Genomic DNA, 27,980 nt, shown 5'->3' on the forward strand with positions numbered 1-27,980 from the left:
TTTGTAATAGGTTGCTTTGGTCTATCAGATGTTTATATCTCATCGAGCATTTCACCAACCAGGGAGAACTCATAAGCTGTCAGCTGGACAGGGAAATAAAGGAGAGCAGGAGCTTTGTAAATCTTTGATGACAATTAGATTAAAAAAGCAGACTAAGAAAGCTTAAAAAATCTAGGCACGAAGCATGATCTATTTATGGTCAGAAAATGTTTATATAAGCAGAAAACCCTTCTGTATCATATACATATCTACCCATTTTGGTAATAAGAAATCCATAGAAGGTAGATCTTTAATATTCAATCTTGAAAACCCGAATTCGAGTTTAACTTGATTGCTGCTTTTGCAGCAATGATCTAGTTCATGTGAAATAAACTAGGCCACTACGGTGAGCAGCAACACCTACTCTTGAAGTAACAGATGAGTGTTGGAAGCCCACTTTAGCAATTGTTGTATCTACCCCTTGCATCTTTTCTTTGCTTGCTTGTAGGTAAATCGGATGCCTCGTCAGCGCTGAGTTTCCATGAACTAATATCAAATTTCTCAGAAACCGAATTTCTTACACTTCCAACTGCCCTCAGAGCTGTCAACACCAGACCAATTGAGGAAGCAGCACTTGCAAGTCATAACCGGCCCAGATCCTCTACTCGCGAATTGCAATCCAGCTTTGATAACTGGACGCCATTAGTCGCTGATTATTCCGAAGTTGGTAAAGATGAAAGGAGAATCGAAGAGAGCAAAGATACTAGAGATAATATAGATTTTGTCAATGGAAAAACAACATCGAATTTACAAGATTTGTTTGCATTTGATAGGGAGAAGTATCGTCGGATCATACAGGAAAAGTTACCGGCTGATTTTCTAAGCAACGGCGAAAAACAGAGTGCTGAAACAAGATATTACCAGCCATCCAATGGTGGGATAGATATCTTCAGCCCAGTTAAATTACAAGGCATAATCGAACGAATTTCTGCTTCAAACGCTCATGCTCTACCCCCCTCCGACTCTCGCCCGGTTGAACACCAGGATAAAAAACTATCGAACTCAAATTATGAGTCTTCAATGCGAGAAACAAGTCCGGTATTAACGGAAAATTCGCCGTCCTCGTCAGTTACATCCAAAGTAAGCTCGACCAACATGACCAGATACGAAGAGATCCTAGCAAAGGTCCGCATGTTGCCACACCAGCATCAGGAAGAATATAATAGATTAGCAGAATCGTACCGGTCTTGGCGAAAAGAAGCCGTAGAACCGCTTCTGCATCCGGATGTACCAGATCCTTTTGCCGGATATGAATTGTTTTCAGGCAGAGATAAAAGTGAGCCGGCCCTTCAAGAAGCGAATAAAGTTAAAATAGAACATACTGGAGGCAAACCCCAGTCAGAAAACTTATTAGGAGCTATTCCAAAAACAAAAGATACTTCACCTGAGAGGCTACAGAACCATCGGTCTCTTGTGGCAAGTCTCGGTGAATCCAGGATCAGCGTTTATGAACCGGTAAGAGGTATCGAACTGCCAGAAGCAGCGATAAAAGAGAAAGCGACAGTTGAAGAGGATACAAATGAACCACAGACCTGGAAAATTAGCGATTTTATGGGGACCGGGTCGTTACCGGATGCTTGGGATTATAACAAAGCAACGTTTTATGGTGAAAAGGAAGCATCTCTGGTGTCATCTGAAGGGGAAATCTCCCCGAATTATAGTAACGAAAATTATATCGAGATTCCAGGAGCGTTTATGGCTGATCACCTGATGGAGCAAAAACTGTTTGAGAGTACCGAGTTTGAGAACAGCCCTACATCATCAAGGACCGGAGCTCTTGCTAGTGATAAAGAAGAGGTAGTTGAAACCGGTAGAATGGAGGTTGAGAATAAGGAATTGAGCATGAATGGTGGGGATTCTTTTATCGAGAATACTATGCTTGAATCACAAGATCGTGGGGATCGGATTGATAGAGTTCCCGGTGTCCAAACGTCTCCTGCAGACTCCATTGATATTGAGGCGCTTCAAAAACAGTATCTTGATAATTATCTTTCAACTCTAATGGAAAGTTCCGCCACTAAAAGCTCTCTTACAAATTCTTCAAGTCAGAAGACCAGAAGTCAATTTTCGTCTGAATTTCGGTCGGACGAGACTGTCTCAGAGTTGGTTCGCCTATGGCCGTCGTCCTCGAAAACCATGATCGAAGGAGCCGAGGCCTCGCAAGCTTCCACTGCTATTAGTGGACCTGACCAAACACATGCGTCTTCTGTTGCGATTGGAAGCAGATCTGGAGTTAACGTTTCTGATTCTTTGGGTGAAGTTTCAAGCGGGTTTAAGAATCCAAATCACTACGACATTACTGTTCACCGTTCGCGACAAACGAAGAGTGAAAAAACGACGATTTCAGGCAACAGTAGCAAATCAACTTCGTTCAAGGATGAAACGGACAGTAACTTTAGCATGCCATCCTTTCCACGATTTGCGTCAACTCGACTGGAAAAGGGTGGAAGGCCCACGTCACCGTCCCTGAGTGAAACGTCACTCGAGCCTACCGGCGATAACGGTTTAGATGGGTCTGTGCTAAGTAATTTTGATTACGATGCTGACGTAGGACATTCAGAGACAAGTTGGCTGCTTTCTTCAGACAACGTAAAAGGTGATGCATCACATGTGAGTGATATCCGGCTCGGTGGACCAGCTTTTACACAAGATGGTTTAATAGACGACTCAAATAAAAGCTTGTGGTCTGGTTCTTCCGTTGAAAAGCCGGTAATTTAGACTTCATTTTGTATTTTCATCTTTATCTTTGCGACAAAAGTCTACTTTGTGCGTTAGGCTTAAACGTGAAATTTCTCGGTATCTAAACCAACAGTTTAAAAGTGGAATAATTTTTTTAGATGGTCATCGTTGTTACTATCGCCTGTTCCATTAATATCATCTTCATAGTAATCATAACAATCACAAAGATGTCTTCGCAATTGTGTTGTAAATTTAAGATTGACAGGCTCAATTTCTATCGAGTTCACAAGTCTGACCCCAAATGCCTTTCATTTTACGAAATTTCCAGCTCAGACCTTGAAGAAGCTCTTCTTAATGCTAGAAAACCAGCGCGCTATTGAACCTTTTGAAGTCTAGTTTTTCACCGTTTATTTTGTTTGCAGGATCATTCAAGTGAACCGGAAGATTCTACTAAGCTGGACCGTTCTTATGAAAATTCGAGTGATGATGTCATTAGCACTTGGGACGATCTTCTTGCAAAGGAAGCGCCTTTGTCTTCTGCGAAGGAGTCGGATTCTGACCTGCCAGATACTGTAAGACTAAAACGAGATGCGTTCATGAAGAGATCTCGAGAGAGATTGCATAAGATAAAGGAAAACGCAGCGAGTCATGAAAAGAAGGCAGATAAATTTCGGATCGATGGAAAAGTAGAAAAAGCATTTAAGGCAGAAAACAGAGAGAATAAAGAACCAGCTAGGCACCAGAAAACTCCCAGGATACCACCAGGTGTTACAGGTATGAAGTTATCATGCCATGTTGTTTTAATTGAGAATTATACAATTAAAAAGAACCAAGGAATTTAAGAACCAACAGGTTGATTTTGTTTGGCTAAGCACCTTGAGTTTAAGACCAGACATTATCAACCACATCATCAAAATGCTTCAATCTAGATAAGAATCTTTTGCCTTGAAGTTCCCATAGGCACTTAAAGCAGGACCCAAGAGCTTTTCATCTAACAAGTGCTGTTTCTCTTTCTGATCTGTGAAAAATTGTTAAAACGACCATTCAATACCCCTAACTTTTGATTATAAGACTTCTTCAAAGAAGAGGCCTGGATTGCTAAGTATTTTGTTGCTTTTCGACATGCAAAGTTTGTAGGATGCTAGAAAAAAAATTGGGGATAGTTTAAATCAATGAACAGGGATTCATTCATAACAGTAGTAGTATGTTGGAAGACGGTGTTCTTGTTAATAACATTGTTGCTTTCCCTAAACTAAACAAATGCTTCTTTCAAGGTGTTCGGAACAAAGAACGTGCCCAAGATAGAGAAAATACCCAAGACAGAAGTCGTGCCCAGATATCTGCCAAACAACCGTACGTTCACCCTCTATATTCCGCACTACTTTCTCCCTACTCATGTCATTTATGTTGCTAAATTTATTTTTGGTGATGCATGGTATCCAGCAGGAGATTGGATAAGAAATTATTGAAATTCATCTCACCGTACCATGAATTTCCGCTACTGAATTGATTCCACAAGGGAAAGAAAGCTCTTCGACCCTTATCTGTATGTAGAGCACCTTTCTGGATACATTGTGGAATGTTCCTACTTACTTATCAAATTATAAAGCTCAAAGCTTCTGAGGCCTTCAATGTATCATCATTTTCTTTCCACAAACTCATCTAAAGTAGGCCATTTTGATTTCATGGTATGTAATACTTAAATAAATCGTAAAACTTATACAGCTGTTTTTCATTTCATCAGAGAGCGCAGGAAGAAGCCAACCAAGCAAGAAGCATTACAAGAAAATCGACGCAAAATGAAGCAGTTCGAGAAGGTAAACAAAGAACTGCTCTTTAGTTTAAGACCCAATACTTTTTTTCAGGAAAAACTCAATAATTTTATAAGGAGGAGAATTTTATAATTTTATAATAATTTTATAATTTCAAAGCTGGGACATTTTGCATCCCCCATACTTCCACCCCTCCAAAATCCGCTTTCCACATTTATCTTCTTAATACGATCATCCTCTTTATATTTCCAGCCCTAAAATCTTTCAATTTATTTGTAAGAATTTTTGTAAAGCAAAATCGTATTCGTTTACTTTGAATAAACCACTAAAGTTTTGCATGGAAATAAACCGTGCTGGATAGAGACATTTAAGTCATCATCATCATCATCATCAACCCCTATGGTTTGTAAAACATAGACTGATAAAAAGTTATCAGAGTTAATCTGAAATTTGAGGCAATCTTTGCAAGATGTTGATTCGTACCTGTCCAGAAGAACTTATCAAGTACCTTATTTCTAATACGCAGGTTTATTTTAAGAAGCAAATGTCGAAAAGGGTACATCTTATAAATGACAGTATGCCGTATTGCAACTTTTGCCCTAAGTTTGTAGGACTTGAGTGAGCCCCCCTTATCCACACCGATTTTGCTCACTTTTACCTTAACAGGCTTCGTTGAATTTTGTCAACCTTTCCTTTGAATGTTACAATGCTACGATCAAACATACAATTCTTTCGTTTTTTGGTTATCATTGGCAAAAATGTTAAGTTGTTCTCGACTGAGATCTACAGAAAGCAGCTGTGCTGGTTTGGGGGGTTGTTTTTACCCTAAGTTTATATATCAAGAACTCGTGATGAATTAATATGCCTTCTTTAGTGTCATTTCTTAAACTATCATAATTATTTCTTTTTAGATCTTTCAATTTTTATCATTTTATTTTAAGATTTTCTTTTTTTTTACTTGTTCCCACAGAAAATACAATCAAGTTTGAGAAGCCGAAGAAAGTGAGGCTGAGTGATGAAATTTTTGTAAATAAAAATTATATCGCGATTGATTTCATTGTGGTTGTCTTTCATGGTTAGTTTTCTCGGGTTATAAATTGTTGTCAGTTCTTGAACAAAGCAACGCCAAGAGGGACAATCTTTCTTTAAGACTAAATTGGATTAGACGAGTTTTTATCTGTTGCATTTTTCTCAGCATTTTGAAAAATCGTCTGACTACTTGCAGATAGCTTTTGAATTATTTCTGATCTTCATGAGTAACGTGTCTCTCAAAGCTGGGAAAAGCCGATTTAAATCGCTTCCCTTAAACCTAATTTCTGCAATACATTCAGTATTTCTCTTTTTACAAAATGGATTAAGTTGTTACCAAGACTGAAACATAGCAACAATTTTTCATATTCAGCAAATATTTAAGCAAAAATTATTGTTATACCCACTCCATAGGATTGGGTTTTTATACTAAGACAGGCGATTTTGTTTATTGACAAAAGTTTTATAAAAAATTGTCAACATTGTCAATAGAGAAATTCACTGTTCATTTCCGAGGATTTGAAGCTCAAATAAGTTGTTTTTTACTCAAAAAAGTGTTAGTCAAAAACTATCATTTCTCAAAGTATACCGGTCTAGGTTTTCAGCAAAATTAGGCGACCTTGTTTTCTGACTAAAACGTAAGTAAAAATCTTCAACATTGTCAATGCAACTGTCCACTTCCGAAGATTTAAGAGGTTAACTAGATAGTCTTTGGTTTTTGTCAAAAACCCTCCGTTTTTTCAAGTGTTGGGCTTGGAATTTTGAGTAAAAATTGCTTTTTGCCAAAAGATTACGTAAAGGTTTAGACATGGTTGATACATATATTAGATTTCCATTTGTGAGTGTTTTGAGCGAAAGAAGGTGGTTTTGTTCATGAAAATATCTAGTAAAAAGTCATATTTGCCTAAATGTAAATACTTCTGTTCCCAGCAAAAAATGGGAACTCTTTTCTTGTTTAAAATATTGCTGAATATGTGATATGTGGTCAATGCAATAAATAATTTGCCATTTCCCAAGCTTGAGAACGTGTGTAAGTCACTTCTGGTCAAGAAAATTTTTGGTAAAAAAACTATCATTTCTCCAAGTATGTTAGCTTGAGTTTTAAAGCGAAAATGTGCGATTTCGTTTTCCTCTAAAGAATTCCAAAAGCTTCAATATGTCCAATGCATATTTTTATTTTCAATATGCATATTATTATAAATGCGTATAGGCCTGTGGTTTTAGCAAAAAAAATTTCGATCTTCCTCCTTGTCAAACACTTTTCTTAACAGCTTCAATATTTTCAATCGAGCCATTTTTTTATGATTTCCAAGACTTAGTAGGTAATTTGAAGCTGTTAAGAAGGTAGTTTCAGGTAGCTTGATCAAAATATCGTCATTTCTAGAAATGCAAAATGGACAATCTAATATTCGTTTGATACTGTCAACACAATTATTTAATTGAAATAAGAATCTTCGAAAAATGCATTAGCAGACTTTGATCAATGGGAAGTCTTTCTGGTGGATGTTAAGAACTTACACAGAGTAATGCCATTGGGGGTAATTTCCCTCCGCCCAAATCAACAATAATTTGCAATTGTACAAGACTATTTGATATATCGCATGACGTCATATCCGGCCTAAGTCGACACCAAGCTTTCCCGTGGGATTCGGATGACATATCAAAGCAGGATGCCAAGACAGAAAGTGTTGGTTTGAAGAACAAAATACAAAGAAGAATACTAAGTTTTATAAGCACATAAATTTTCATATGATTGCAACAGCTTTTCGAAACTATGCAACAGGACTAGCGTATTTTGTTGACATTTTATTATTCGAGCGAAGACTACCATAACTGAACGCGTTACGTGTTCGCTATTTTGATGTGTACAACAAAAACTAAGACATAAAGTTTCTATTCAAAAAATATGAGCGCTGGCTTCTATTAAGTTCGTCTTATCAATCACAGATGTTTTTTGGCGTTTCTCGTTGCATTAAAGGGATTTAATGGTTTGACGAGGTTTAGGGGCGGATCAAAAAAACAGCTTTAGGAGGGCCAAATTATGCTAGACACCAGAACTTCATCATAATCTTTGTCACAAATCTTTAAAGCAGCTGATTGTTGATCAATTACTATCATCGAATATAGTCGTGGTCTCAAGTAGCACAACGCCATAGAGAAATCCCTTAGCCCTAAAACTGTACAGAGTTTAGCCGCTAAGATTATATAGTTGCTGTTTAGTTTAAATTACTATCTCGAGTTTCAGGCAGCAATATCACAATTAAAAAATGGTTTGGCAATCAGGTGTGGATGGGCCATGTTCAACATGATGGCACAGTTTAGGCTTAGGTATTCCACAGACAACTATTGTATATTTCAAAGATTGTCTCAAGCGAGGCAGTATGCAAACGAGGCACCGAAAGTTACAGTTGATCTGCCTGAACTTGATAGATAACAACAGTGCCAAATCGTGATAGAAACTAGACGACATCACTAAGACATGTAGACACAAGCCGTCCTATATGGAAGCAAGGTATTATGTGTTGGTATGACAGCAGTGACTGGTGAGGCAAGCAAGCTTTCCATTATAACATCCCAATTCTCTAGTCTCAACCTAAGTGGATTTATCATGCTTAAAAATAACATCAAACATAGTGTATTGGGAAGTTACTACAGAAAAACATGAAGCAGACAAAACAACAAAGTTTTTTTTCCAGTATTTTTAAGCTTTGTTAAAAGGTCAGTCTCCGACGCGTCGCGACGTTATCACAAGAACTTTATTGCCAAACGGGCGACAGAGGTAAGATGTGTATAAACTTGGAGTGCTTATATTTACTTGGCTTTGTTGGAGGATACCCCCGGTGTGGGACCAGGGTATCTAGCTGTTATTAACACAAGTCATGGCATTTCAAAACATAAACAGCTTCCTTGCTTCCAAAATAACTTTGCAAACGCGGAGCAAAGTGCTGGAGAAATTTCTTAAAAAGGTCAGAGAATGTCCAGCATGTGACAAATACTACTTTATCACTTAATATAAATAAGAAAGAAGTTAATATGATTTGGTCAAAACTTTTCAATTTCTCTCTCGATGTTAATCGCTTCAAAGCCAATAAAGATGCAGGTTAGGTAAAGCTTAGGATTCAGCTAAGACTTTCTTTAATATTCACATGATCTACCCTCGTATTGTTGTAACTACACAAAGTTCAGGATATGGGTTTTAAAATTGCACTAGAAGTTCAAATTTGGTACTGGACATGTTACAACCTTAAAAATTTACATTGAAGCAAACTTTGCAAGGACAATTAACGACAATAATGGTAGAATATATTAATTTTCACATTTTGGCTGATAGACTAGACTGTTTTCTTTGTCATTTCGAAAATCATACCAGCGATACAAAATCTCGGTACCACAGTTGACGTTATTGGTAAAGATACAAAAAAATCGGCACAGTAAGAGGTTTTCCACTGTGTACACAGTCAAGCACTGACACAGGGGTTTTGTACAACCGTGTATAATACACAGATGTACTATACAGTTGAAATATACGAAAACCGTGCATAAATTATGTGAATAAGCTTCGGTAATAGTGCAACATAGCTCAGCGGTTAACAATCATGCGAGCAGCAAGCGTATTATCTATAGATGAAGCAACCTTATGCAAATAAATAACGGAACATTCTCCGTTCAAAATGGGTGCATTTACACGAGGTACTTTGCCCAATCCATCCTGCGATGAACTCAAATCTTTCGATGAACTCAAATACTTGCTCAACGAGCGCAGGAAGCTTAAAAGAGCTCGCTAAAGGGTTTTCTTCTGGATTAGCGAATGGAAGGTGGTATAATGCTATGAAGGAAGATGGTATCATTTTTAATTTAAATGGACAGATCTTATAAACGTAGCATAATCACACATAAAGCTGTGCTGATGGGATAATGGAGATGCCATGTTGATAGTAAGGAGATTTTCGACTAGTTTTTTTTGAAAAATGCAACGCATCATCCCGCACTTAAGTTGTTAATTCGCTTCTTGGGGAGTCCCATGGGAGTTGCAGGGGAGTGGAAGAGGCGTAGCAGAGAACTCGTAGGGAAGTTGCAGAGGAATCGCAGAGAAGTCGTAGGGGAGTCGCAGGGTGTCGGCTATTGGAATGCATTTTAAGTTTTCGCGTAGGTTACATTCAATAAAAGGCATCGGTTGATTTTTTCAATTTGAAAGAAATTAAATTTGTGCATAAAGCGTACTTGCATATTTAGAAAAAGGAAGTTGAGGCTGAAGCCGATTGCTTAGCAACGGTCATCACTCGTTCAATGTCACCTACATACTGTACCAATTTTCTATATATTTACCTCACGCATCTAGAAAAATACTGCAAGATATACATCCACAAATTCATAAATCACGTCTGCAGCTCACAAAAGGCTCTGAACATGAGAAGATCCTCCTGGACAGTGATGACTCTTAGGCATTGATTCGCACCAATGAATAACACTGCTCCGGGCTGGAGAGTCTCCACTTCGTCGCCATTTTCGCTCAATGCATTAGTTGCTGCTGCCTTGCCTTTGACTGTTAAAACGATGCTAGGTCCGTTTATTGGAGCAAGTGCATAATTTGTGCTACCTTTAGGTACCTAAGACAAGAAATAGATAAAATATTATTCTAAATAAAAACGACATAACATAATCAAAATTCCATCAACTTTTAAGCCAAGGAATTCGCTACATAGCAAGTAAAGCCGCAATGTACCTATCAAACGAAACAAACAGTGTCAGCTTGCGTCAGGATACAACTCATCTTCAAAGCTTTAAAACAGTAACTCAAGGATATTTTACTCGAGCCTAAGAGTAGGATTATTCGTCTATGGCTACTGGACCTGCCCAAGGTCGTATGGTCAAAATTGGGACGTTTCTGTAAGAATTGGGACGAGAAATTTACCCTGAAACGTTTAAATGCAAACTTTGAGCACAGTTTAGCCTAAGAAGATGCGAGTTGCAAAGGTAGGGACACAACTTACCAAGCAAGGCAAAGAGTCAGTTTTGGAAAACTTCGAAAGACATTAGACTGGAAAATAAATTGACAATACAAGATGCGTAACAGAAGGGAAGATGGGCTGTCTTATATGGAAGTAAATAATCATACTTCAGGTATACCTTAATTTTATCAACTGCAAACTCGTCGACTGGTGGATTGTATGTACAGACAAATTCGTCATTTGGCTTAACAGTGTACTTGAATTTATTCTCCTCCGCTTTGGTTGGGCGATAATTTAGCATGTTACACAATGTCGTGACGTCTTTGAACTTCGGGGTTAGGCCAGCTCTTACAACGTTGTCACTACAGGCCATGCATTCGATGCAGTCTGAAGATTAGAAAACAGACAAATTCGTTGTAGAAAGGAAATCTTTAATTGCTTCTACCAGCGGGTTTTGTAAGAAAATACAGATACAAGAACAGTAAATCCCCACAAAAAGAACCTAACAATTTGAGAACATACAAGCACCTTATGCCCAAGCAACTTGTATTTAAGAACCTATTTGAGGCTGTCAAATCACAAGGTTTGTTATCGCAAAGGGCATTGTCCACTGAATCAATTTTCGAACTGGCCTGGTCATGAGACTTTTAGCAAGGGAGCAGTAAATAGCTCTCCCAATAATTTCCAGGTGAGCTATTTGTAGATAAATAAAAAATAGAACTAAAGGAAAAATTGACTTCAAGAAGATCCATTTGCTGTTTAGAGCAATTTATGAGAGCAATCTGTAGCTTCCCTCCACCATTTCAGGAGAGCCTGGAGAGGAGCAAGTGCAATGGCTCTACTCAAATGGCCAGGCCTGTAACATGACATCGTTATTTTCATCTTTTAATCAAGACCAAAATAACAAATTGACACTTGAATAAGGAGATTTCTCGTTAGGGGGATTCACTTTAGGTTAACAAATCTTAAAATAAAACAAATAAAAAATAACAACATTCAAAGCAAAGAGACTTGCACAAGAAATACATCGTTTAAAAACAACGAGACACATATCCTTAATCGGTTTGTTTGAAAATAAGATTCAATGGACACCCTCGATGTTAAGACAATGAGGTCCTTCATACTGCCTACAGATCCTGAAATGCTGTTTGAAGAGCTTTACAAAGTTAATTCAAAGTAAAAATATGAATAGACAAGAGACCCTAGAACAATTTTCGAAACTTTTTAGAGCAAAAATCGTTAGCAGTCGAATAGGTTGCCCTTGTCAATATAAAGACAACTTTCTACAACTGGTTTTGGGCTTCTTAAAAGAAAGTTGCAAACAACACTGCGAATGGCATCGGTTGATCAAGGCGCAATTTGAAAGGAGATACCATAATAATAACCCTATTTAATGATAAACAGCCAAAACACTGCAAAAAGCTATGCAAAAAAATAAGGAACTTAATTAATTCTTAAAGGATACTTACCCCCACTGAGGTAGGCATGGGGCACGTTGGGGGCGAGATAAATAGCTTCGTCTGGCTCCAGAATCACGTGGTTCAAGAAATAAATAACAAAACAACCAACGTCTCCTGGGAATTCATTGTAAATTCGCATAAACAAACGACCTAAGTATGGCGTCGTGTCCTGACGATTCAAGTGACTGTCTTCTAACCTCTCCACGAGTAGCTTCAACTGTTTCTTAACGGTCTCGGATTCGCAATTCATCACGCATGAGAGGCACTGGCGGAGCGCCTTCGCAACAGCTTCTGATTTATTTCCTCCTGCAACAAAGCAAACAAATTCAAATATGCAAACAATCTTTTTGTGGTACAAAATTTAAAAATGGCTTTGAAAAAAGCAAACATTTAAGTATACATAAGCTTCCAAAAATAATCTCAGATCGATCCTACAACGCAATGTTGCTTAAATTACAAAACGGTGTAAGAAAATAAGGATTATTATTATGCTGATGTACACAGTTCTGATGTTATAACTGGCTTTTTCTTGATGTTTCTTGAAATCGGATCAATACCCATGATCTTAGATCTCGAGAACTTTTCTCAACACTCTTGCAGTTCCTAAAAGTACAGATTTTTGTATTAGTTTTATCTGCGTCTTGACTCCAATTTCCTTGATGTAGTTGCTCAAATTTCGTGTTACTGTTCCAAGGGCTCCCAAGACAATAGGAATAACTTTTGCTTTCACTTTCCATAATCTTTCCACTTCTCTCTTTAATTCGTCATACTTTTCGATTTTCTCTATCTCTTTTTCAGCTATTCTCACATCTCCCGGGACTGCAACATCAATGATGTAACACTTCCTTTCTTTCTTATTGACAACCACTATGTCAGGTCTCCTTGCCTGGATTTCATTGTCTGTTTGAATATTGACATCCCAGAGAATCTTTACATTTGTTGTTTCTACCACTCCATCTGGTTGATGTTCGTACCATTTATTTCCACAATCTATGTCATACAGGCGACAGACATCCCAATGGAGGGCTTTCGCTACACAGTCATGTCTACGTTTATACTCTCTCTGTGCCAGTTTTGGGCATTCACTGACAATGTGGCTTACTGTTTCCTCTTTCTGATTACACATTCTACATTTCGAGTCCCTCTGCGTCTTATCGATGTTTGCTTTAATTGCATTTGTTCGCAATGACTGGGTCTGCGCCGCCATTATCAGTCCTTCAGTCTCCTTTTTCAATTCCCCGTCCCGGAGCCATCCCCATGACTCTGGGTCATTTATTTCTTTTGTCTGCCTGAAAAACTGTCCATGCAACGCCTTTTCTTCTAGCTCTGATCGCCTCTCTTCTCTTCTTCGCTTCTTGAAATCTTTCTCTGACACTCTTTCTCCTGCCTCGCATCTCACTGATGACAATATCCTCTCTTTGCTATCCTGAACATAGTTTTCAAGCCCCAAAATTGCGAGCTGAACACAATCCTCAATTTCTACAAGTCCTCGTCCTCCTTCTTTACGGGGTAGGTAGAGTCTTGCTACACTATCTCTGGGATGCAGTGATCTGTACATATTCATCATTTTACGAGTACCCCGATCTATTTCTTTCAGCTCATCCTTTCTCCAGTCAACGAAAGGTGCCGTGTATCTCATCATTGAAACAGCCCAAGTGTTTATGGCAGTTATCATATTGCCTCCATTAAGCTTAGATTTCAGTATCTTTTTCACTCTTCTCTTATATTCTTTCTTTAGACTTTCTTTCATCTTTTCACCTAATACTTAATATCATTACTATTACTATTATTATTATTATTATTATTATTATTATTATTATTAACAATTTCTTTTACGTTGGCAAGAATGAACAAAAAATACATATAGCTAGTAAGCTATTTAACGCCAACGAAATAATTCAAAACCTACTTTACAATGTCCATACTAAACCTACAAAAACCCTGAGATCTTCAATGAAAATTTTTACTTTACCAGCAATTTATGAAACAACCAACAAATTATTTGGCAGTAACGAAGAACTGGTGCAACACATAAACAATACTGTAAGTTAAGCTCAACTTGGGATCAGAAACATCCAAGATAAACTGGTAGATAAACCCTCTTAAGAACTCATCTCCAAAACCTGCTGTCCAAGCCTTGTCCATCGATGTTCAAGATTGAAATGCTTACGTTTGTGGAAGAAGGAAGGACTGATGGGTGATTCGCTTCGTATTGGAGGGGCATTCAGGGCCGTCGAGAGGCAGCTCGGGCCCCGGGGTGATTCACAAAACTGGACCCCTTAAGAAAATATCCACGCCCTTTAATCTCCTGGAGAACTAGGGAAACGCCTTTTTAGGTACAATTGTTGAACATGTTTTTTAAGAATTTTTACAAGAATGCGCAAAAACATTTTACATGAATCAAGGACATGTTGACATTTCTCTGCGATAGACACTCAGGCGTTGATTCCGTATAAGTAGCTGAAATAGTAGCTCTTTGCATTGTAAATAGATCTTGTTACCTTACTCCCGCCCCCATCGGAGCACGGGCCCCATCGGAGCACGGGCCCCATCGGAGCACGGGCCCCATCGGAGCACGGGCCCCATCGGAGCACGGGCCCCATCGGAGCACGGGCCCCATCGGAGCACGGGCCCCGGACCTTTTGCCCCTCCTAACCACTCTCTCGACGCCCCTAGGGGCACCATGTGAATCATCAGTCCCAAGTTAATATGCAGACATGGCTTGTTTCGGCCTAAACAGCAAAGACGAGGATAAGGAGTGTTACTCTAGCCCCAGGGCACCAATGACGCAAGCCATCAACCAGTGACGTGATGGATGACTGACAAATTAAGACATTGATTCAACTAAGCATGTCTTCAATCGCATTTTTTGTAGCTTACTCTGTCGGCTTACCGATTATCCACGAGAAACTTATCTTCATGGCCAATATGGTATGTCTATATCATGCAAGGAGCCTGATTGTACACGAAAGCAGAATAAGATAAAGAACACATTACATCCATTAAGAAATTTTAAAACTCCGCATGTTGTCACTATATTCCTTGGAAAAGCAACAACGTAAAAAAGCGTTTACTTTTTACAGCTAAATCGACCTGTCTTCTATAGACTGAAATTTTTGGTCAGTTTCAATTCCACTAACAGTATTTGAAATGTTAATTTTATTTCGTCAATCTCCAGGTCAGATGTGTAATAGGTACATCCAGTTTACGAATAAACACGTTTCATTGTAATTGAAGCATCCATGCAAATGTTGCAGCATATGCAGACTTCTGACATTTTTTATGATTGCTCAATACAGGGAGAGGGGCATTCTCGAATAGGGCGCAGTACAACGCATTCATTTAAAGTTTTCTCCTGAAATATTATCAATGGTATCGGCTGTGTCCGTTCCAAAAAGACATTAGCATCTGTATCACCAACTTACTTTCATCAAGCAGAAAAAGGCAAGTCTCTTCTGCTGATAAAGGATATATAAATAGCTAATTTGCTGCCTGGATGATACAGCCTTTTGATGGAATGTTGTAAAAAACGTGTTGTAAAAAAGTTGAACAATGCTGTATTGGAACACAATCACTTCGCCTAAGGAGGTCAGGTACGCTTCGTGATCGCTTCTTCGAAGTATACATTCTGCTATCAAAACAGCTAAACCGGTGATCTGTGCTATGAGCCACAGTTTAATCCGCTCTTAAATATTTAAACGTTTTAAATTAAGAAAATAACTTAAGAGGCTTTACCCATTTCTTATCAAGGCTAAGCACGTGAGGATGAATGTCTGTTTGATGTAAAACAACCTTAAACTACCATTATAAAGGACGCAATCCTTGCAGATCCCATCAATAAAGCTTCGCTAAATGAATAACTTGAACTTCTCTAGCAAGACAGCCTAATAAGCAAATACAGTTATTGTATGCTGAAATTTTCCTATGCAGCCAAATTGCTTAGACATGATGTAACCTTGCAACAACAAATAACATACTTTGGCTCTACATATTGCCAAAAGGTACTTTCCAAATTCTAATTTATTAGTACTCTTTTGATGAGAAGAAAAATTGAAAATGGCCTAGCAATTGCATATCATTTTCAACAACAGTCCGTTTTGGAAGATTCACAATATCAGAACCCGTTGTCCATAGAGCCATGTCTGACACTTCGCTAGCTCAGATCCCAGTAGCTCGTGCAGATATTAAAATGACAATTAATATTTAGTTTTCTTTGAAGCAAGACGAAGCTGGGTTTCCCCAAGCATTTGTTACTCTAAATTAAAAGCAGAGGTTTCGACCTAGGCAACGACAAACGTTTTTTGAGGGGACTATGTGAATCGAAGAAACTTAGATTTGTCCCCTTCAGTTGAACGCTGCTCCAACACATGAAAGACTCGTCGCTATTCTTGATTGCAATAAAGTGTCTTTTCAGACGTTCTGAACTCAAAAATACGTCAACAACGGAGACGGGACTTAAGAATTAGGCCGTCCACCCAATAAGCAGTCAACCTCGTTTTCAAGGGCAGCAGCTGTTCATTGCTTATGCCAAGAAATTCTGGATTGATCAAGTTTTGTAAGTGGATGATGGTATTGTAGCTTGTGTGGTCATTTAATGCCTATAAACAAGGATATTCCAAACAATTCTGCTAGGATTTACTGTCACGACGGGCTGTAAGAGTGAATTAACTTGAGACATAAAATGAAGGTTCTTTTTGGATACACATAAGATAAGCCTTTAAACAGTAGCTTAGCCATAACTGGAAATCGACGCCTAGGAGCTTAATACCAAATACGTTTTCCTGGGCGTCACATTGATCTAAGAAACAGCTGATCAGTGCCCGGGCTCTTAAGTAAGAAAACCCGAGCTCGCTGAATTAGCAAGTCTTGAGAAAGTAGCAAAAGCATGTTGTTTGGTAACATATGCTAATATAAATTGAGAAGTGCTAAAGGGAACCTTGCCGTCCTCGGCTTCCCTTAAATACTATGTAAATACCTCCAAGTGGCAAAGACGATCCATGGGATCAACGTACAAACCAGCTACAGTATTCAGTCACTTCAATTTCAGTCACCACCAGGGGCAAGGAGGGATAGAGCAAACTTTAGTTTTGCAAGAATCTTTTGGAAGAACGTTTGATAGCAGAGTATGATATGAAAATTTGTTGAGAATAGCTAAATAATAGGTAGCGGAAAGGAAAGAAACACAAGATGTTAAATATTCACCAACGAAGCCGAGAGCTTCCCAAAAATGGCTTTAACCTAGAATAACTCAGGTTCAACTTTCAGTTCCTTACAGATATTTGGGTTCGAGGCCCTTGGGTTCGGTTTGGGTTCGAGGCAAGTTTAATTCTATGGTCCACCCCCTAATCTAAATAGATTCGTTGTGACAAGCTTCATAGTGCTTAGATTTCCAGACAACTGCGCAAATAAACAACCCTGTATCGTATAGGGCAAACCTGATGATAACAAGTAAGGTACTGAGCAAGGAGGACAAACCTGAATGCACGTGTTCTGCGTTGATCAACTCATCGGCAGCTGGCTGACCGACGACTGCAAGGAATTCTGGGACATCATGTAAATAATTCAAAACTTGAGAGGCTGGTCTGAAACCACAGAGGGCTTCGAATCTGTTTAGAGCTAGAATGAGAAGAAAATTGAGGCTGTAATTAAGACAGATTAAATTAACAGAAATGTAAATCAGCGATCAATTGGTAATTGGCAATTGTTAAAGAAAATTGTTGGTGCCGCAAATCGGACAAAACCACAATGTCTAACTGAGAAAAAATGCCGCACTGAACAGTAACGCTTGGGACTCTGTAACCAATTGTTAGTGGTTGAACAGGCTAATTAGGTCAGCTTTGACGAGTCCTTGCAAAATGTTTACTTAAGGATATTGATTGCTAAAAGCAACAGCGAGATGCAATAGAATAGCTACTTGGGGGTCGATATGATTTAATGTGCGATCATTGACTCTGAGGTTGAATTTTTCGATTGCTGGGAAGTGCTGCCGACAATATACGACGCGCATAAAATTCATGTCTTATGAATCTGTGTCCAGAAATTCCCCAAAAAGTTTTAATATAATTCTTTGTAAGAACTCTATTCGCTACATGGAAAACTTTTCTGATGGCAAACAAAGTGCAAAAAGGTTAATACTTCTTATTTATAATAATTTCAGACCCGGAGACCTTCCTTCGAAAACAATAACAACAAAGAGAGGTTTGGGAATGGCAATTACATTTGTTTTGTTTTCATCGATCTACTAACAATGGCCGGACAAATGACCATCATGTTTTCTAGGCAGTGGAAAAATACTTAAAGAATATGCGTCCTTGTCGACCCAGAAACAACATAATTATTCTGAAATGCAAGTTCCATATTATATTTAAGGGGGATGACCCAAGATGCACATAACCAGGGAAGCTTTATATATAAGCAGAGGGGTCCGATCGGTTTTTCAAGTAAGCATATTACCCTTTTGGCAACATACGCTGATTTCCAAGAAAAAATGAGGGATGGAATTCTGTACAAGGTAAAACAATATGCCTGTACCCTAATGATAAATCCCTAAGGCTCTAAGAGTAAGATTCAGTTTTAGCTACCATTTGCACGCATTTTCACAGTTGTAAGGCACGCCCCCATATCTCCTGCTGGAAAATTAGAAACAGCTGAAAACACAAACCAATTCAAAAAGGTCGCATTTATTAAGAGTCTGTTTGCCTACCTGAGTTAATTTGTGTCATGTAAAACATAATCTATTTTTCTGGTAAGACACTTTGAATAAATTTGATGATTATCTCATCTAAAGTCGGAAAACTTGATTAAAAGCGTAAACGTGGTGAGATAGAGAAAAGATGAAACCAAAACGAATTCATCAAATGACTAGGACTGAAATGAAATCTAACTAGCTGTTACAAAAAATTTTTCAATGCAATTAGCTCGAAGTACAACTTGTATATAGCCTGTTCAAATATGAAACAATTTCTAGTGTTCTAAATAAGCCATTAGTCAGTACTTGTAAGGCTAGCACTAACTAAGGTTGAATTTTTTTCGTCAAATAACCAATAGCATGCTGTTGCCAGCTTAATTGCAGCTAGTAAAATAAATTCCTTTGGACAATCTACAAAATGCATACGAAAAAATTACTGGCCACGGTCAACAATCTCGTGTAGATGTCCCATTCCATTTATGACAGAAACTTACACAACTACCAAAATGCAAACAAGCAAAGGTGCTATAGCCGAAACTTGTTTTACAACAATATTCACGAGAACTCTATGCTGGGAGCCAAAGGGAACGTCAGTGATAAAAGATTGTATTAATAATAAGCTGTTTCCGGAGTAGGCTACACAGCGCCGCTATAACTGTTGCCAGTCAGGTACATCTGCTTAATCATTTTTGCTAACTTATCAATCCCCTTTTTTACGATAATGAGCACCCCTGTAGGCTAGCAAATTGAAGTTACGCATATTCACAATTTTTTTTGTCATGCCCGTCCTCTTCTTCAACTGCCCAACCAGGTATATAGGGTTGGAGGACCGGAACATCCTGGACGCTTTCCTTCGGCGCCTGCTCCGAAGGGTGCTCCGGGTCTTTTGCCCAAGGTAGATGGGTTGCGATGAGGTCTAGAAAACATCCGGAGAAGGAATCGCAAGCGAAGAGGTGGACCGGAGTAGATGGGCGTTTCTGGGTCATACGATCCGACACGGAGGATATGCGGCACAAGCGATGAAGACGTACAAAGAGACGGAGAGCCAAAAGCAAAGAACGAGAGGTAGGCCAACGAGTAACCTTGCCGATGTCATTAAGAAGGATTTGGAAAGGAGATGCACGAAGAAAGACGCCGAAGATCGGAAGAAGTGGAAAGAAGCGAAAGAAGGTTCACCAAGAAGAACAGGAGGGCTAAGGAAACCACAGGAAAGAAGGAGTTCGTGTATTAATTCAGTTTCTTTCTTTTTCGCTCCTTACGGGAGCCTTTTTATTATATTTTTGGGATACCATAGTGCTCGCAACCGTAACGAATAAATGAATATTCACAAAGAGTGACAGATGGCAGAAAGTCAAGGCCAAGGGTTGCACTTACCGATTGCTAACTCCGGTTTGTGATTCGGATCTGGATACCGGTCCGGATATTGTGAATGCAATGTTTTTGCGTGTTCTTTTGTAGGATGTGCTTGAATGGACAACGACTTATTGACTGAAAGGACTTTAAACAAAAATGGTAGCTGAACACCGTATCGTTTATATACATGATCCCCAAGCAATCGCGGATTCTCGATGAACACATCCCTCAAAGATTTTCCTTTGTATTTTGATGAAGCCACGCGTGAAGGTCCTTTGATGTGGGTTCCCATCCACAGCTGAAGAAAAACGAAAACGATTCAGTTTAATGGCTAAACTATACATAAAAAGAATCAACAGTTAAACTTAATCACATAATAAATTGGCATAGAATATCAGATTTCGAAAACGTCTACGAAACCAAAGGCTTTTCGTTGTGATTGTTTGTGGTGGCTACTGGACCGGGGAAACGTCAAAAGGGAGGCTAAAGCCTCGGTACTTTTAGGTGATATATAGCTAATAATACATTGTTGATAACAAGACATTTGATACCCGGGGGCCCCACCCTGTAAATGATTACAAGATGTCGTTCCGCCATGAAATGAAAGAGCCTCTACAGCTCCGATAAGAAAACAATTACTTCCGCAATGAAATATTAGTTCACCTATAAGATAGTAAACCCGTTGTTTTTAAAACCAATGCATTATCTAGCCACATCTAACAAATAAGAAAATCGTTATCTTACCGCTATACATTAATCAGATAAAGTCGCATCAACAAAATTATACAGGCAATGTGTTCGTACATCTACAAAGACTAGAGCCTGCTTAAGACCGCAGGCAATTAAGAAATCTTTAACAAGCGCCCTTCAGTAACAGGCACCTCCTACTGACAAGACGCCTCGTGGACAAGCCCCCTTCATGGACAAGCTCCCCCCTCGTGGACAAGTGGAAACGTTCCACGCGCGGGTCAAAATTCTTTGTGAGGTTAGCTATTCCAGTAACTTCGACCATATGCACTTCCCTTGGTAGAACTATTAGCACTTCTTTTGACACGTTGGTTTTTATGATTACAAAATCTTCGGCCAAAGAGCTCAGATGCTGCCCTCAAGGTACTGAATGCATGGTTAGTTCTACAGGTGGTTTTCTTAAGAAGCCCGGCCGGCGTTCACCTTCTAGACGCTTTCTCCAAAGATATTTTGTGAAATTATCGACTCATCTGCACACGTATAACAGTCAACAACATCTAGAATTATCAATAAACCGACAATGGTTGTTCTAACCACTCTTTCCAGCGGGGTTAAGTTTTCTACGAAACAGACATTTCTAATTCCTGCTTCTATATTTCTGAACTTTTCCTTCGCAGTTATTATTGACACCGATTGCAATAACCCAAAGAGATATTGAAACCAATTCAGACAACAAAACAAAGATGCTTAATAATTAATTACTCGATTAACCGAGAATAACTTCTATTTCAACTTGCTTTAAACAAAAAAATATATTCTAGGACCAATCCTTCTGAACATCAAAATTTTAAAGTGTCGAATTAGCTCTGGACTTCCTGGAAATACCTTTCTCTCTGTAAATATTCAAAGACTTAAAATGAAATCACTTATAAGCAGGTTTTCTGTTGAAAGTACAGGTTCCCAGGTGCTGATAAACCGACAAGGGTTAGGAAACAGTCATATTAAAACAAAAGAAATTAAAGAACAGCAAATGAATTTAAAGCACCATGCCAAAACAGACCTTCCTTTTCCTTTGTTTTCTGGGAAAGGTTTACCAAAGCTTGAGGGAATTTGTTAAAGTGATAATGAAGACTTTTCAGGACACTGCACGTGACGAACAAAATCTAGTGGAAGCAAAGTCTCGTACAAACAATCGATGAAATGACCTATTGCACATGTGAACAGTCTTTTCACGTGGACAGAACACTGTTACCCACCCAATCGTTGCGCTCGGTGAATATTGCAGTTCAGATCTTTGGGAAAACCTTACCCGTGATCATTTGGAAAGAATGATAAAACAGTCACAAGCCTCATAAACGAATTATGATGGAAACAATGAAAATAGTCGAGGCATTCAAAAGGATGCTGTGACACACGAATGTACCTGGCAAGCATGTCTGTAGGGAAACCACCTTACTGAAGAAAAAAAACCAAATGTTTTGGACTTCAGTTATTGAATAACATCAGTGCAATAACATGCAAGCGTTCTCGTCAAAAACAGAAAAAAACTTAAGAAAACGTTACAACTTAAAAACTGAAAGGTTGATGATAGCCTGTCCCTGGAATACAATTTCTTTGCGTGGGTAGTAGGTTGTTAAAATACACCGCCACAACTGAATAGAATCCATATTAAGTAAGACAAAGGGTTGTGCATCCAGCTATTAATAGGAAATTTGTCATACGAACTATAAGAACTGCAGGGAAGTTGAGAACAGACGCGGAGCCACGGTGGGGGGGGGGGGGGGGGTTGGGTGGGGGATGGGGGTGGACTAGTCCCCTCCACTTTTTCAGAAAGTCTGTCCTTTAAATTCTTGCAAACCTGATGAGAAAACTTCGGGAGGGGGGGTGTATGTACGTTATCTAGATCTACACATTTAAATGACATTTCTTGGGAGACAAGAGTTGTATCCTCCAGAAGAAAATGTTTCAATCAGGGGGAAAGGGGCGTGGTCAGTGACACACCTTTTCTCTCCCCCCCCCATTTACCCCAGGCTGGAGCCGCCATTCCCCAAAATCTTTAAACAATTCAATGTGTATAATAATTCAATTATTTCCCCTCTCCAAACTTTGCCAAAATATGATCTACAGAAATATCCTAAATATGGATCATAAACAGCCCAAATAAGCCTGAATTTTCATGTAAAGCAAAGTATGTTTCAGACAGAAACATTCGTGATTCTTGCCAGGCTAATCAAATGATAATACTAACCATTTAGGATTGAATATCTTTAAATGTATTCAAGTTCTAATTACTCAATTTACCTCAGATTGTCCCAGTTAACAAGATGTTTAACAAGATTTAGTTTGATAAAACTAAAATAACTGATGAAACCAATTATGTTCACAAATAGGCTCTAAATCAATCCCTTGTTCAGCCTATTGGTGGCAAGTCATAGAAAACAGGATTGTGTCTGGGATCTACAAGGATCTTGAAACATAATAATCAGAGCAAAACTGGCATAAATTCAGTGCCCTCGGAATGAATTTCATATTACAGGGGGGGGGGGGAGGTCAAATTGTATTCCTTCTCATTCAGTACATTGCTGTAAAGCGAATACACTACAATTTGACAACATTATTGGGTAGCCAAATAAAAGGTTAAGGAAAGGAACCTGTTGAATCTTGACAATCAAACTTTAAATTTTGGACAAGATACTTTTGCCTTTACTGGATTCTTAAAAATGTCACAAATAAAAACAAAACAGCAAAACATTATCTCCCAAAAATTTTATTGGGAAAGCTACAGTTTCAACCTTGCTAACATTCCTTCCAATTTTTACCTTTCATTCATATAGACTTCAATTCCACAATATATCTACATTTGAGGCAATGTTTTGTCTTAGGAACATGATGAGCTCGCCCAGAATTTGGATCCTAAGAGACTTTGCAATTCACTGCAAGCTTTAGATGGATGATGATGATGATGCACACATTCAAAAAAATTAGTAACAATATAAGTTAAAAAGTTGTTATACCTCTGCATATGGTTGGTTTCCTTCTAACTTGAATTCTTTGTCCTGATTGGCTAGTTTAGCAACTATACTGTTCTCACCAATCTTGCCCCATGCATAGTTTTGAACAGCACATTTCAAAGGAAATATCCCTAGAATAAATAATATGATAAGAGGTAATGATTAGTTAAAATGCTAACTGGGAATAACTCTTGCCAAGATAACCACTGAGAAGTCTCATGACCAAGACAAAAACAAAAGAGAAGCACTTTGAAACTTTTTATTTGTGGACTTTATGTATGTATGTTATTTTGTAACTCGGAAGTATTGACATCAATCAATCGAAAAGACCAAAGCCATTCTTTCTTAATCCAAACTTAGAATTCATAACTGCTATTTATGAAAAAACATGATATCAGAATCGTATCCCACTACTCTTTTTCTATATGATTTTATTATTTTTTCTGTCGTTTTTCTTTCTTTCACCTTCTCTTTCTCTTTTCTAAAGCAGTATTTGGCTCAAAACAATTTGTCCTCAAATGAATTTCTACCAAGAAATTTTATATCTTTCTTCTTTTCCTCCTGTTTTCTTCCCTTTCTTTATTACCCTTCTTTGCAGCTTTGAGAATTTTGCAAACATAGTGTATTGGAATTTCAGTTCTTAAAGGTAATGGCTATGTGCATACCTATCTGCAAGAAAAGGGGGTGGTTTGCTCCTTTCAGCACAAAAACAGAGTACTCTGTGTTGTGATACAATTGCATTGACACTTAACACAAACAACACAATAAGTGACTATTCCATATATATTATCATGCTGTCTTAATTCATTTGAAAAAAATAATGCTTCAGTGATAAGTTAATTAGTGACTCCTGCTAATTAGTTTATTGTGCTAACATTTCACTGTATTGTTTGACGTACTACAATATTATCAATACACTTGGTAATATCACATTCTTATTTCTACTCAACATTTTGCAGTATTCATCAATTCTTTGATGTGTCTAGTGGAAAGCTAGAAATGTTTTGGCTTGTTCCAGAAAATATCAGCAAAATTACAAAGGCTAGCTCTGGATTATCTCAGCCACTAATGTTAATAATTTAAAGGTTCCTTGCATTATACTGCAATTTTCATCAATGAATATTCTAGTTCCACTTGCAACATGTGGTTTCAAGATACTGCTGTCTCCAATGGATTTCATTGATGAACAAAAACAAGATTCACAACATTCTATTTTCTGCCCTTTTCTTGAAAACAGATAATATCATACATTTTTAGATTCCCACCCTTCTGAAAAACTACATCAGCAACAAAGAAACAGTTTGTAAATAAGATACTTTGTTTGACAGAATTAGAAAGCTGCTTATGAACAACAAGTGTTATTGTTTTGGTTATTTTAACTTCTACAGGCATTTTAAACTTCTCAATGCACTTGCTATGAAGTATAAACTTGTTTCATGCTTGAGGATGGCAATCACTTTCTCGTTTTCAATAAATCTGCCAACAGAGTCTATATCTCCTCACCAACCCACTGCTATACAACACTAAGGCCATCAAAAATTTCCTGTTGATTGGTATAAAATAGTGCTCAATGCTGTGTAGGCAGAGATTTACATGCATGAAAAACAGGATGCTTCTTAGTTGCAACTCTGAATTTCATGTTTAATGCAATCAACAGTCAAATTTTAAACAATACCAAGACTATGTTAATTTGCAAGTTGCAAACCACAAATACTGTGCCTTGAAGTGATTAAATTTATCAAAATGCATGATAAATTTAAACAATATGGCAGTAGATGGTAGAAAAATGTCTGCTGTTTACTCTGCAATAACTAAGCAAAATAGAGATCATCATAAGCAAGCTTGGTTCAAAGCTTGTAAACAAAAAGGACTTAGACAAACACCCAGAAATTAATCCTTTAACAAATCTATACAAATTATTCTTTGGACATGGATTAAAGATGGAAAAGCACCCTTGTTAAACAAAAAAATAGAAATTATGGGAGGCTGAGGCCAATGTTGTTACTTAAATTTTAATGCCTAATAAACTATGCCTTTCTAATTTAGCAGTAACACAAACAGACAAAATTTTAATGTCTCACTGACTCTGTCTAAAGGCTAGAAGAGGACTACAACCATAGACTTGAAGAGAAAGTTTAGAACCTGTCAGACTTCAGCTGAACCAGACAAAGTTATTTATTTTGGTAATAAGGAGTTTTTCTTTACTGATAAATTGAAAGCAATTTCACTTCACTTTTTACAAACGATGTGGTATTTTCAAAATCAGCTATACTTTGGACCCAAAAGTTTAATTTAAAATTCTTAAAATACAATATCACATCAGCTTCCTTACACAAAAACAAGCGACAACAGTCACAAAATTCAGCCATTAAATCTGAATGCACTATTTTGTTTGAATTGTCTGACCATATGAGGTTTTGGACTTTGGTTTTCGAGGATTCGGAAAAAAATTAAAAAGGCCTAATTTTCAGGGTGAAAAATGGGCTTTCTAGACAAAGATGAAATGAAAGAGTGACACGAACGTCCCTAGCAACGAGGAGATTATTCCTAACAAAGTAACCACATACCCATTTCAGGGTCTATAGATGGATGATCGTATTGTATAAACACGCTCATATTAGGAAACACAAAATGGAAGCGAAGGGTTCACTATAAGGTATCTCGATGAGATTTCGCGGAGAAGGTCGTATGAAAAATTATAAACCGTTTTTAATCTGTTTAGTTTGAATTTTTTCCGGATGATGCCTTCTCGAAAATTCTGTAAGTAAGAACGAAATTTATAAACAATCGAATTTACGTTTGCAAAATAATAAAAATAATATGGGGAAAATGGAACTACGGTGAGCGAATGAATCTTGCTACAGCAGCAAGCTGTGTTGCATGTAGGAAATTGGCAGAATTTTCCAAGTATAAAGAATTAGGTAATCTTTAAGAACACAGGCAATGAACTCATTGGTTTGTGTAGCTGTTCAGAAAGAAAACAGATACAAATATGTTTGTTCCATAGTTCAACCACAGAGTCATGGTGACTGCCTTGCCACCCTTAGTTTGAAGTTAGACTTTCAAATAAAGGGCCTAATAATGAAAAACTGTACAGTGCTTCTAACTTTAACATCAATTTACTGTAATACACCGATCTTTGCAACCTGTTTTCGCTATACCAAAAGGAACGTCCGACAGGAACACGAAATGAAGGAAGTAAAGCGACGACGGTCTGCTCCAACCAAGAGACGCAAAGAAAGCTTAGGAATAAACACCATATAGCTGGACATAATATGATTGAAACGAGAAAAGATAGAAACTGCACCCTCACGCAATTCAAGAACCTTAGAGTTGAATTTTCCAACGTTTCACACATGCAAATCGGCGGCATTAAATATTGCCAGTCAGTGCACATGTTTCGAGGCATACATTTCTCATAACTGCTGAGGCTTTTATTACTTGAAACACAACATCTGTGCACTACAATTAACAACAAAGTTTTACCTGAAGCCTTGTCCTTATCCATATTAACGATGATGTTGTCGGACTGTTGTTTGGTTGGGTGGCCAATAAACATCACAGAGGATGGCTCGACAGGCCGTTGATTTGAGAGCATAATGAGTGAGCTTTAGTACAGTTTCTCCAGCTCATTTCTGTTTGAAAATCCGTCTTACCATCCCGCAGGTGCTCTACGTACAGTTTTCAACGATTTCCTTCACTAGCGATTTGCTTCTGATTTGGATTGTTGGATTTTTGGTCACTAAGCTTGCGAAGGAAAGTCAAGCAGTGAAACAACCGAAGCAGCACCTCATCAAGACGAGCACAACGTGTCTCGTGAATGAACGTGCAAGCATTACGCAATCACTACATAATCACTACTGATCGCCGATCGATCATCTTCTATAGAATGATTACGTCATCGGCCGTTTATACTCTCAAGGGAGGAGCCAGATGACAACTTCCAGATACTTTTTGATATATAACTGGCAAAATACACATTTATCCAGTTTATGAAAACATTCCCCCTTAAGTTACCTAACCCCGCCTAACTCCATGGACAACAAGGTACACCCAATTTGGTGGACCCAGGGCATAGTTCTGCTATGCGCACCCTGATGAAGATGACGTCACAAGAACTATCGAAAGCTGGTGTGATCCCCGGAAACCTGACACGTACACTTTCAAGGGGAATTCAACTCTCTAATAAGAAAAGTAAACTAAAGTTTAACTTTTATCTGACGCTCATTTTACAGTCTCAAAGATGGGTTTCTTAACTTCCTGGCCCAAAGCAATCTGCCCCCTTGTCCCATTTTGGCCTGCCTGCCTAATAC

General features: G+C 38.2%; 3 protein-coding genes across 4 annotated transcripts in view; 1 reads left to right on the plus strand and 2 right to left on the minus strand.

The window, feature by feature from the left end:
- LOC135684257 (uncharacterized) overlaps positions 1–8,554 on the plus strand; it is a 23,892-nt gene extending 15,338 nt beyond the window's left edge. Inside the window, exons 24-28 of the mRNA XM_089115176.1 lie at positions 488–2,748; positions 3,141–3,492; positions 3,993–4,071; positions 4,463–4,535; positions 5,461–8,554. Of these exons, the coding sequence (XP_088971302.1) occupies positions 488–2,748; positions 3,141–3,492; positions 3,993–4,071; positions 4,463–4,535; positions 5,461–5,496 (2,801 nt within the window). The 3' untranslated portion in view covers positions 5,497–8,554. The remainder of the gene's footprint in view (positions 1–487; positions 2,749–3,140; positions 3,493–3,992; positions 4,072–4,462; positions 4,536–5,460) is intronic.
- LOC135684258 (mannose-6-phosphate isomerase) lies at positions 7,245–27,504 on the minus strand. 2 transcript variants are annotated; one of them, XR_010515866.2, is made up of 8 exons: positions 27,154–27,504; positions 23,671–23,798; positions 19,991–20,267; positions 17,404–17,544; positions 11,938–12,234; positions 10,647–10,855; positions 9,846–10,126; positions 7,245–9,345 (listed from the first exon to the last, which is right to left on the minus strand). XR_010515866.2 is itself a non-coding variant. In XM_065199730.2 (7 exons), the coding sequence occupies exons 1-7, from the start codon at positions 27,263–27,265 to the stop codon at positions 9,896–9,898; spliced, it is 1,395 nt and encodes a 464-aa protein (XP_065055802.1). In that variant the 5' UTR covers positions 27,266–27,503; the 3' UTR covers positions 7,245–9,895. The 2 variants fall into 2 exon arrangements, 1 of the variants encoding a protein (XP_065055802.1); XM_065199730.2 differs by having other exon boundaries at positions 7,245–10,126; positions 27,154–27,503.
- LOC148957709 (uncharacterized) lies at positions 12,241–17,397 on the minus strand. Its single transcript, XM_089115177.1, has one exon. It carries the CDS (start codon positions 13,676–13,678, stop codon positions 12,494–12,496), a length of 1,185 nt encoding a protein of 394 aa, XP_088971303.1. The 5' UTR covers positions 13,679–17,397; the 3' UTR covers positions 12,241–12,493.
- Positions 27,505–27,980: the final 476 nt, after the last annotated feature.

This window comes from Rhopilema esculentum, chromosome 21 (genome assembly GCF_057945365.1).
Source record: "Rhopilema esculentum isolate cy_ngs chromosome 21, ASM5794536v1, whole genome shotgun sequence".
NCBI classification, from domain to species: Eukaryota; Metazoa; Cnidaria; class Scyphozoa; order Rhizostomeae; family Rhizostomatidae; genus Rhopilema; species Rhopilema esculentum.

What these genes read in the sequence shown, in the direction of transcription:
- LOC148957709 (XM_089115177.1), bottom strand. Translation starts at nt 13,678, where the DNA reads ATGAAAGAAAGTCTAAAGAAAGAATATAAGAGAAGAGTGAAAAAGATA.
- LOC135684258 (XM_065199730.2), bottom strand. Translation starts at nt 27,265, where the DNA reads ATGCTCTCAAATCAACGGCCTGTCGAGCCATCCTCTGTGATGTTTATT. An exon ending in CAAACCGGAGTTAGCAATCG is followed by an intron (nt 17,545 to 19,990) that starts GTAAGTGCAACC and finishes TTCTCATTCTAG; the next exon opens with CTCTAAACAGATTCGAAGCC. An exon ending in CGCAGAACACGTGCATTCAG is followed by an intron (nt 12,235 to 17,403) that starts GTTTGTCCTCCT and finishes GCTTTGTTGCAG; the next exon opens with GAGGAAATAAATCAGAAGCT.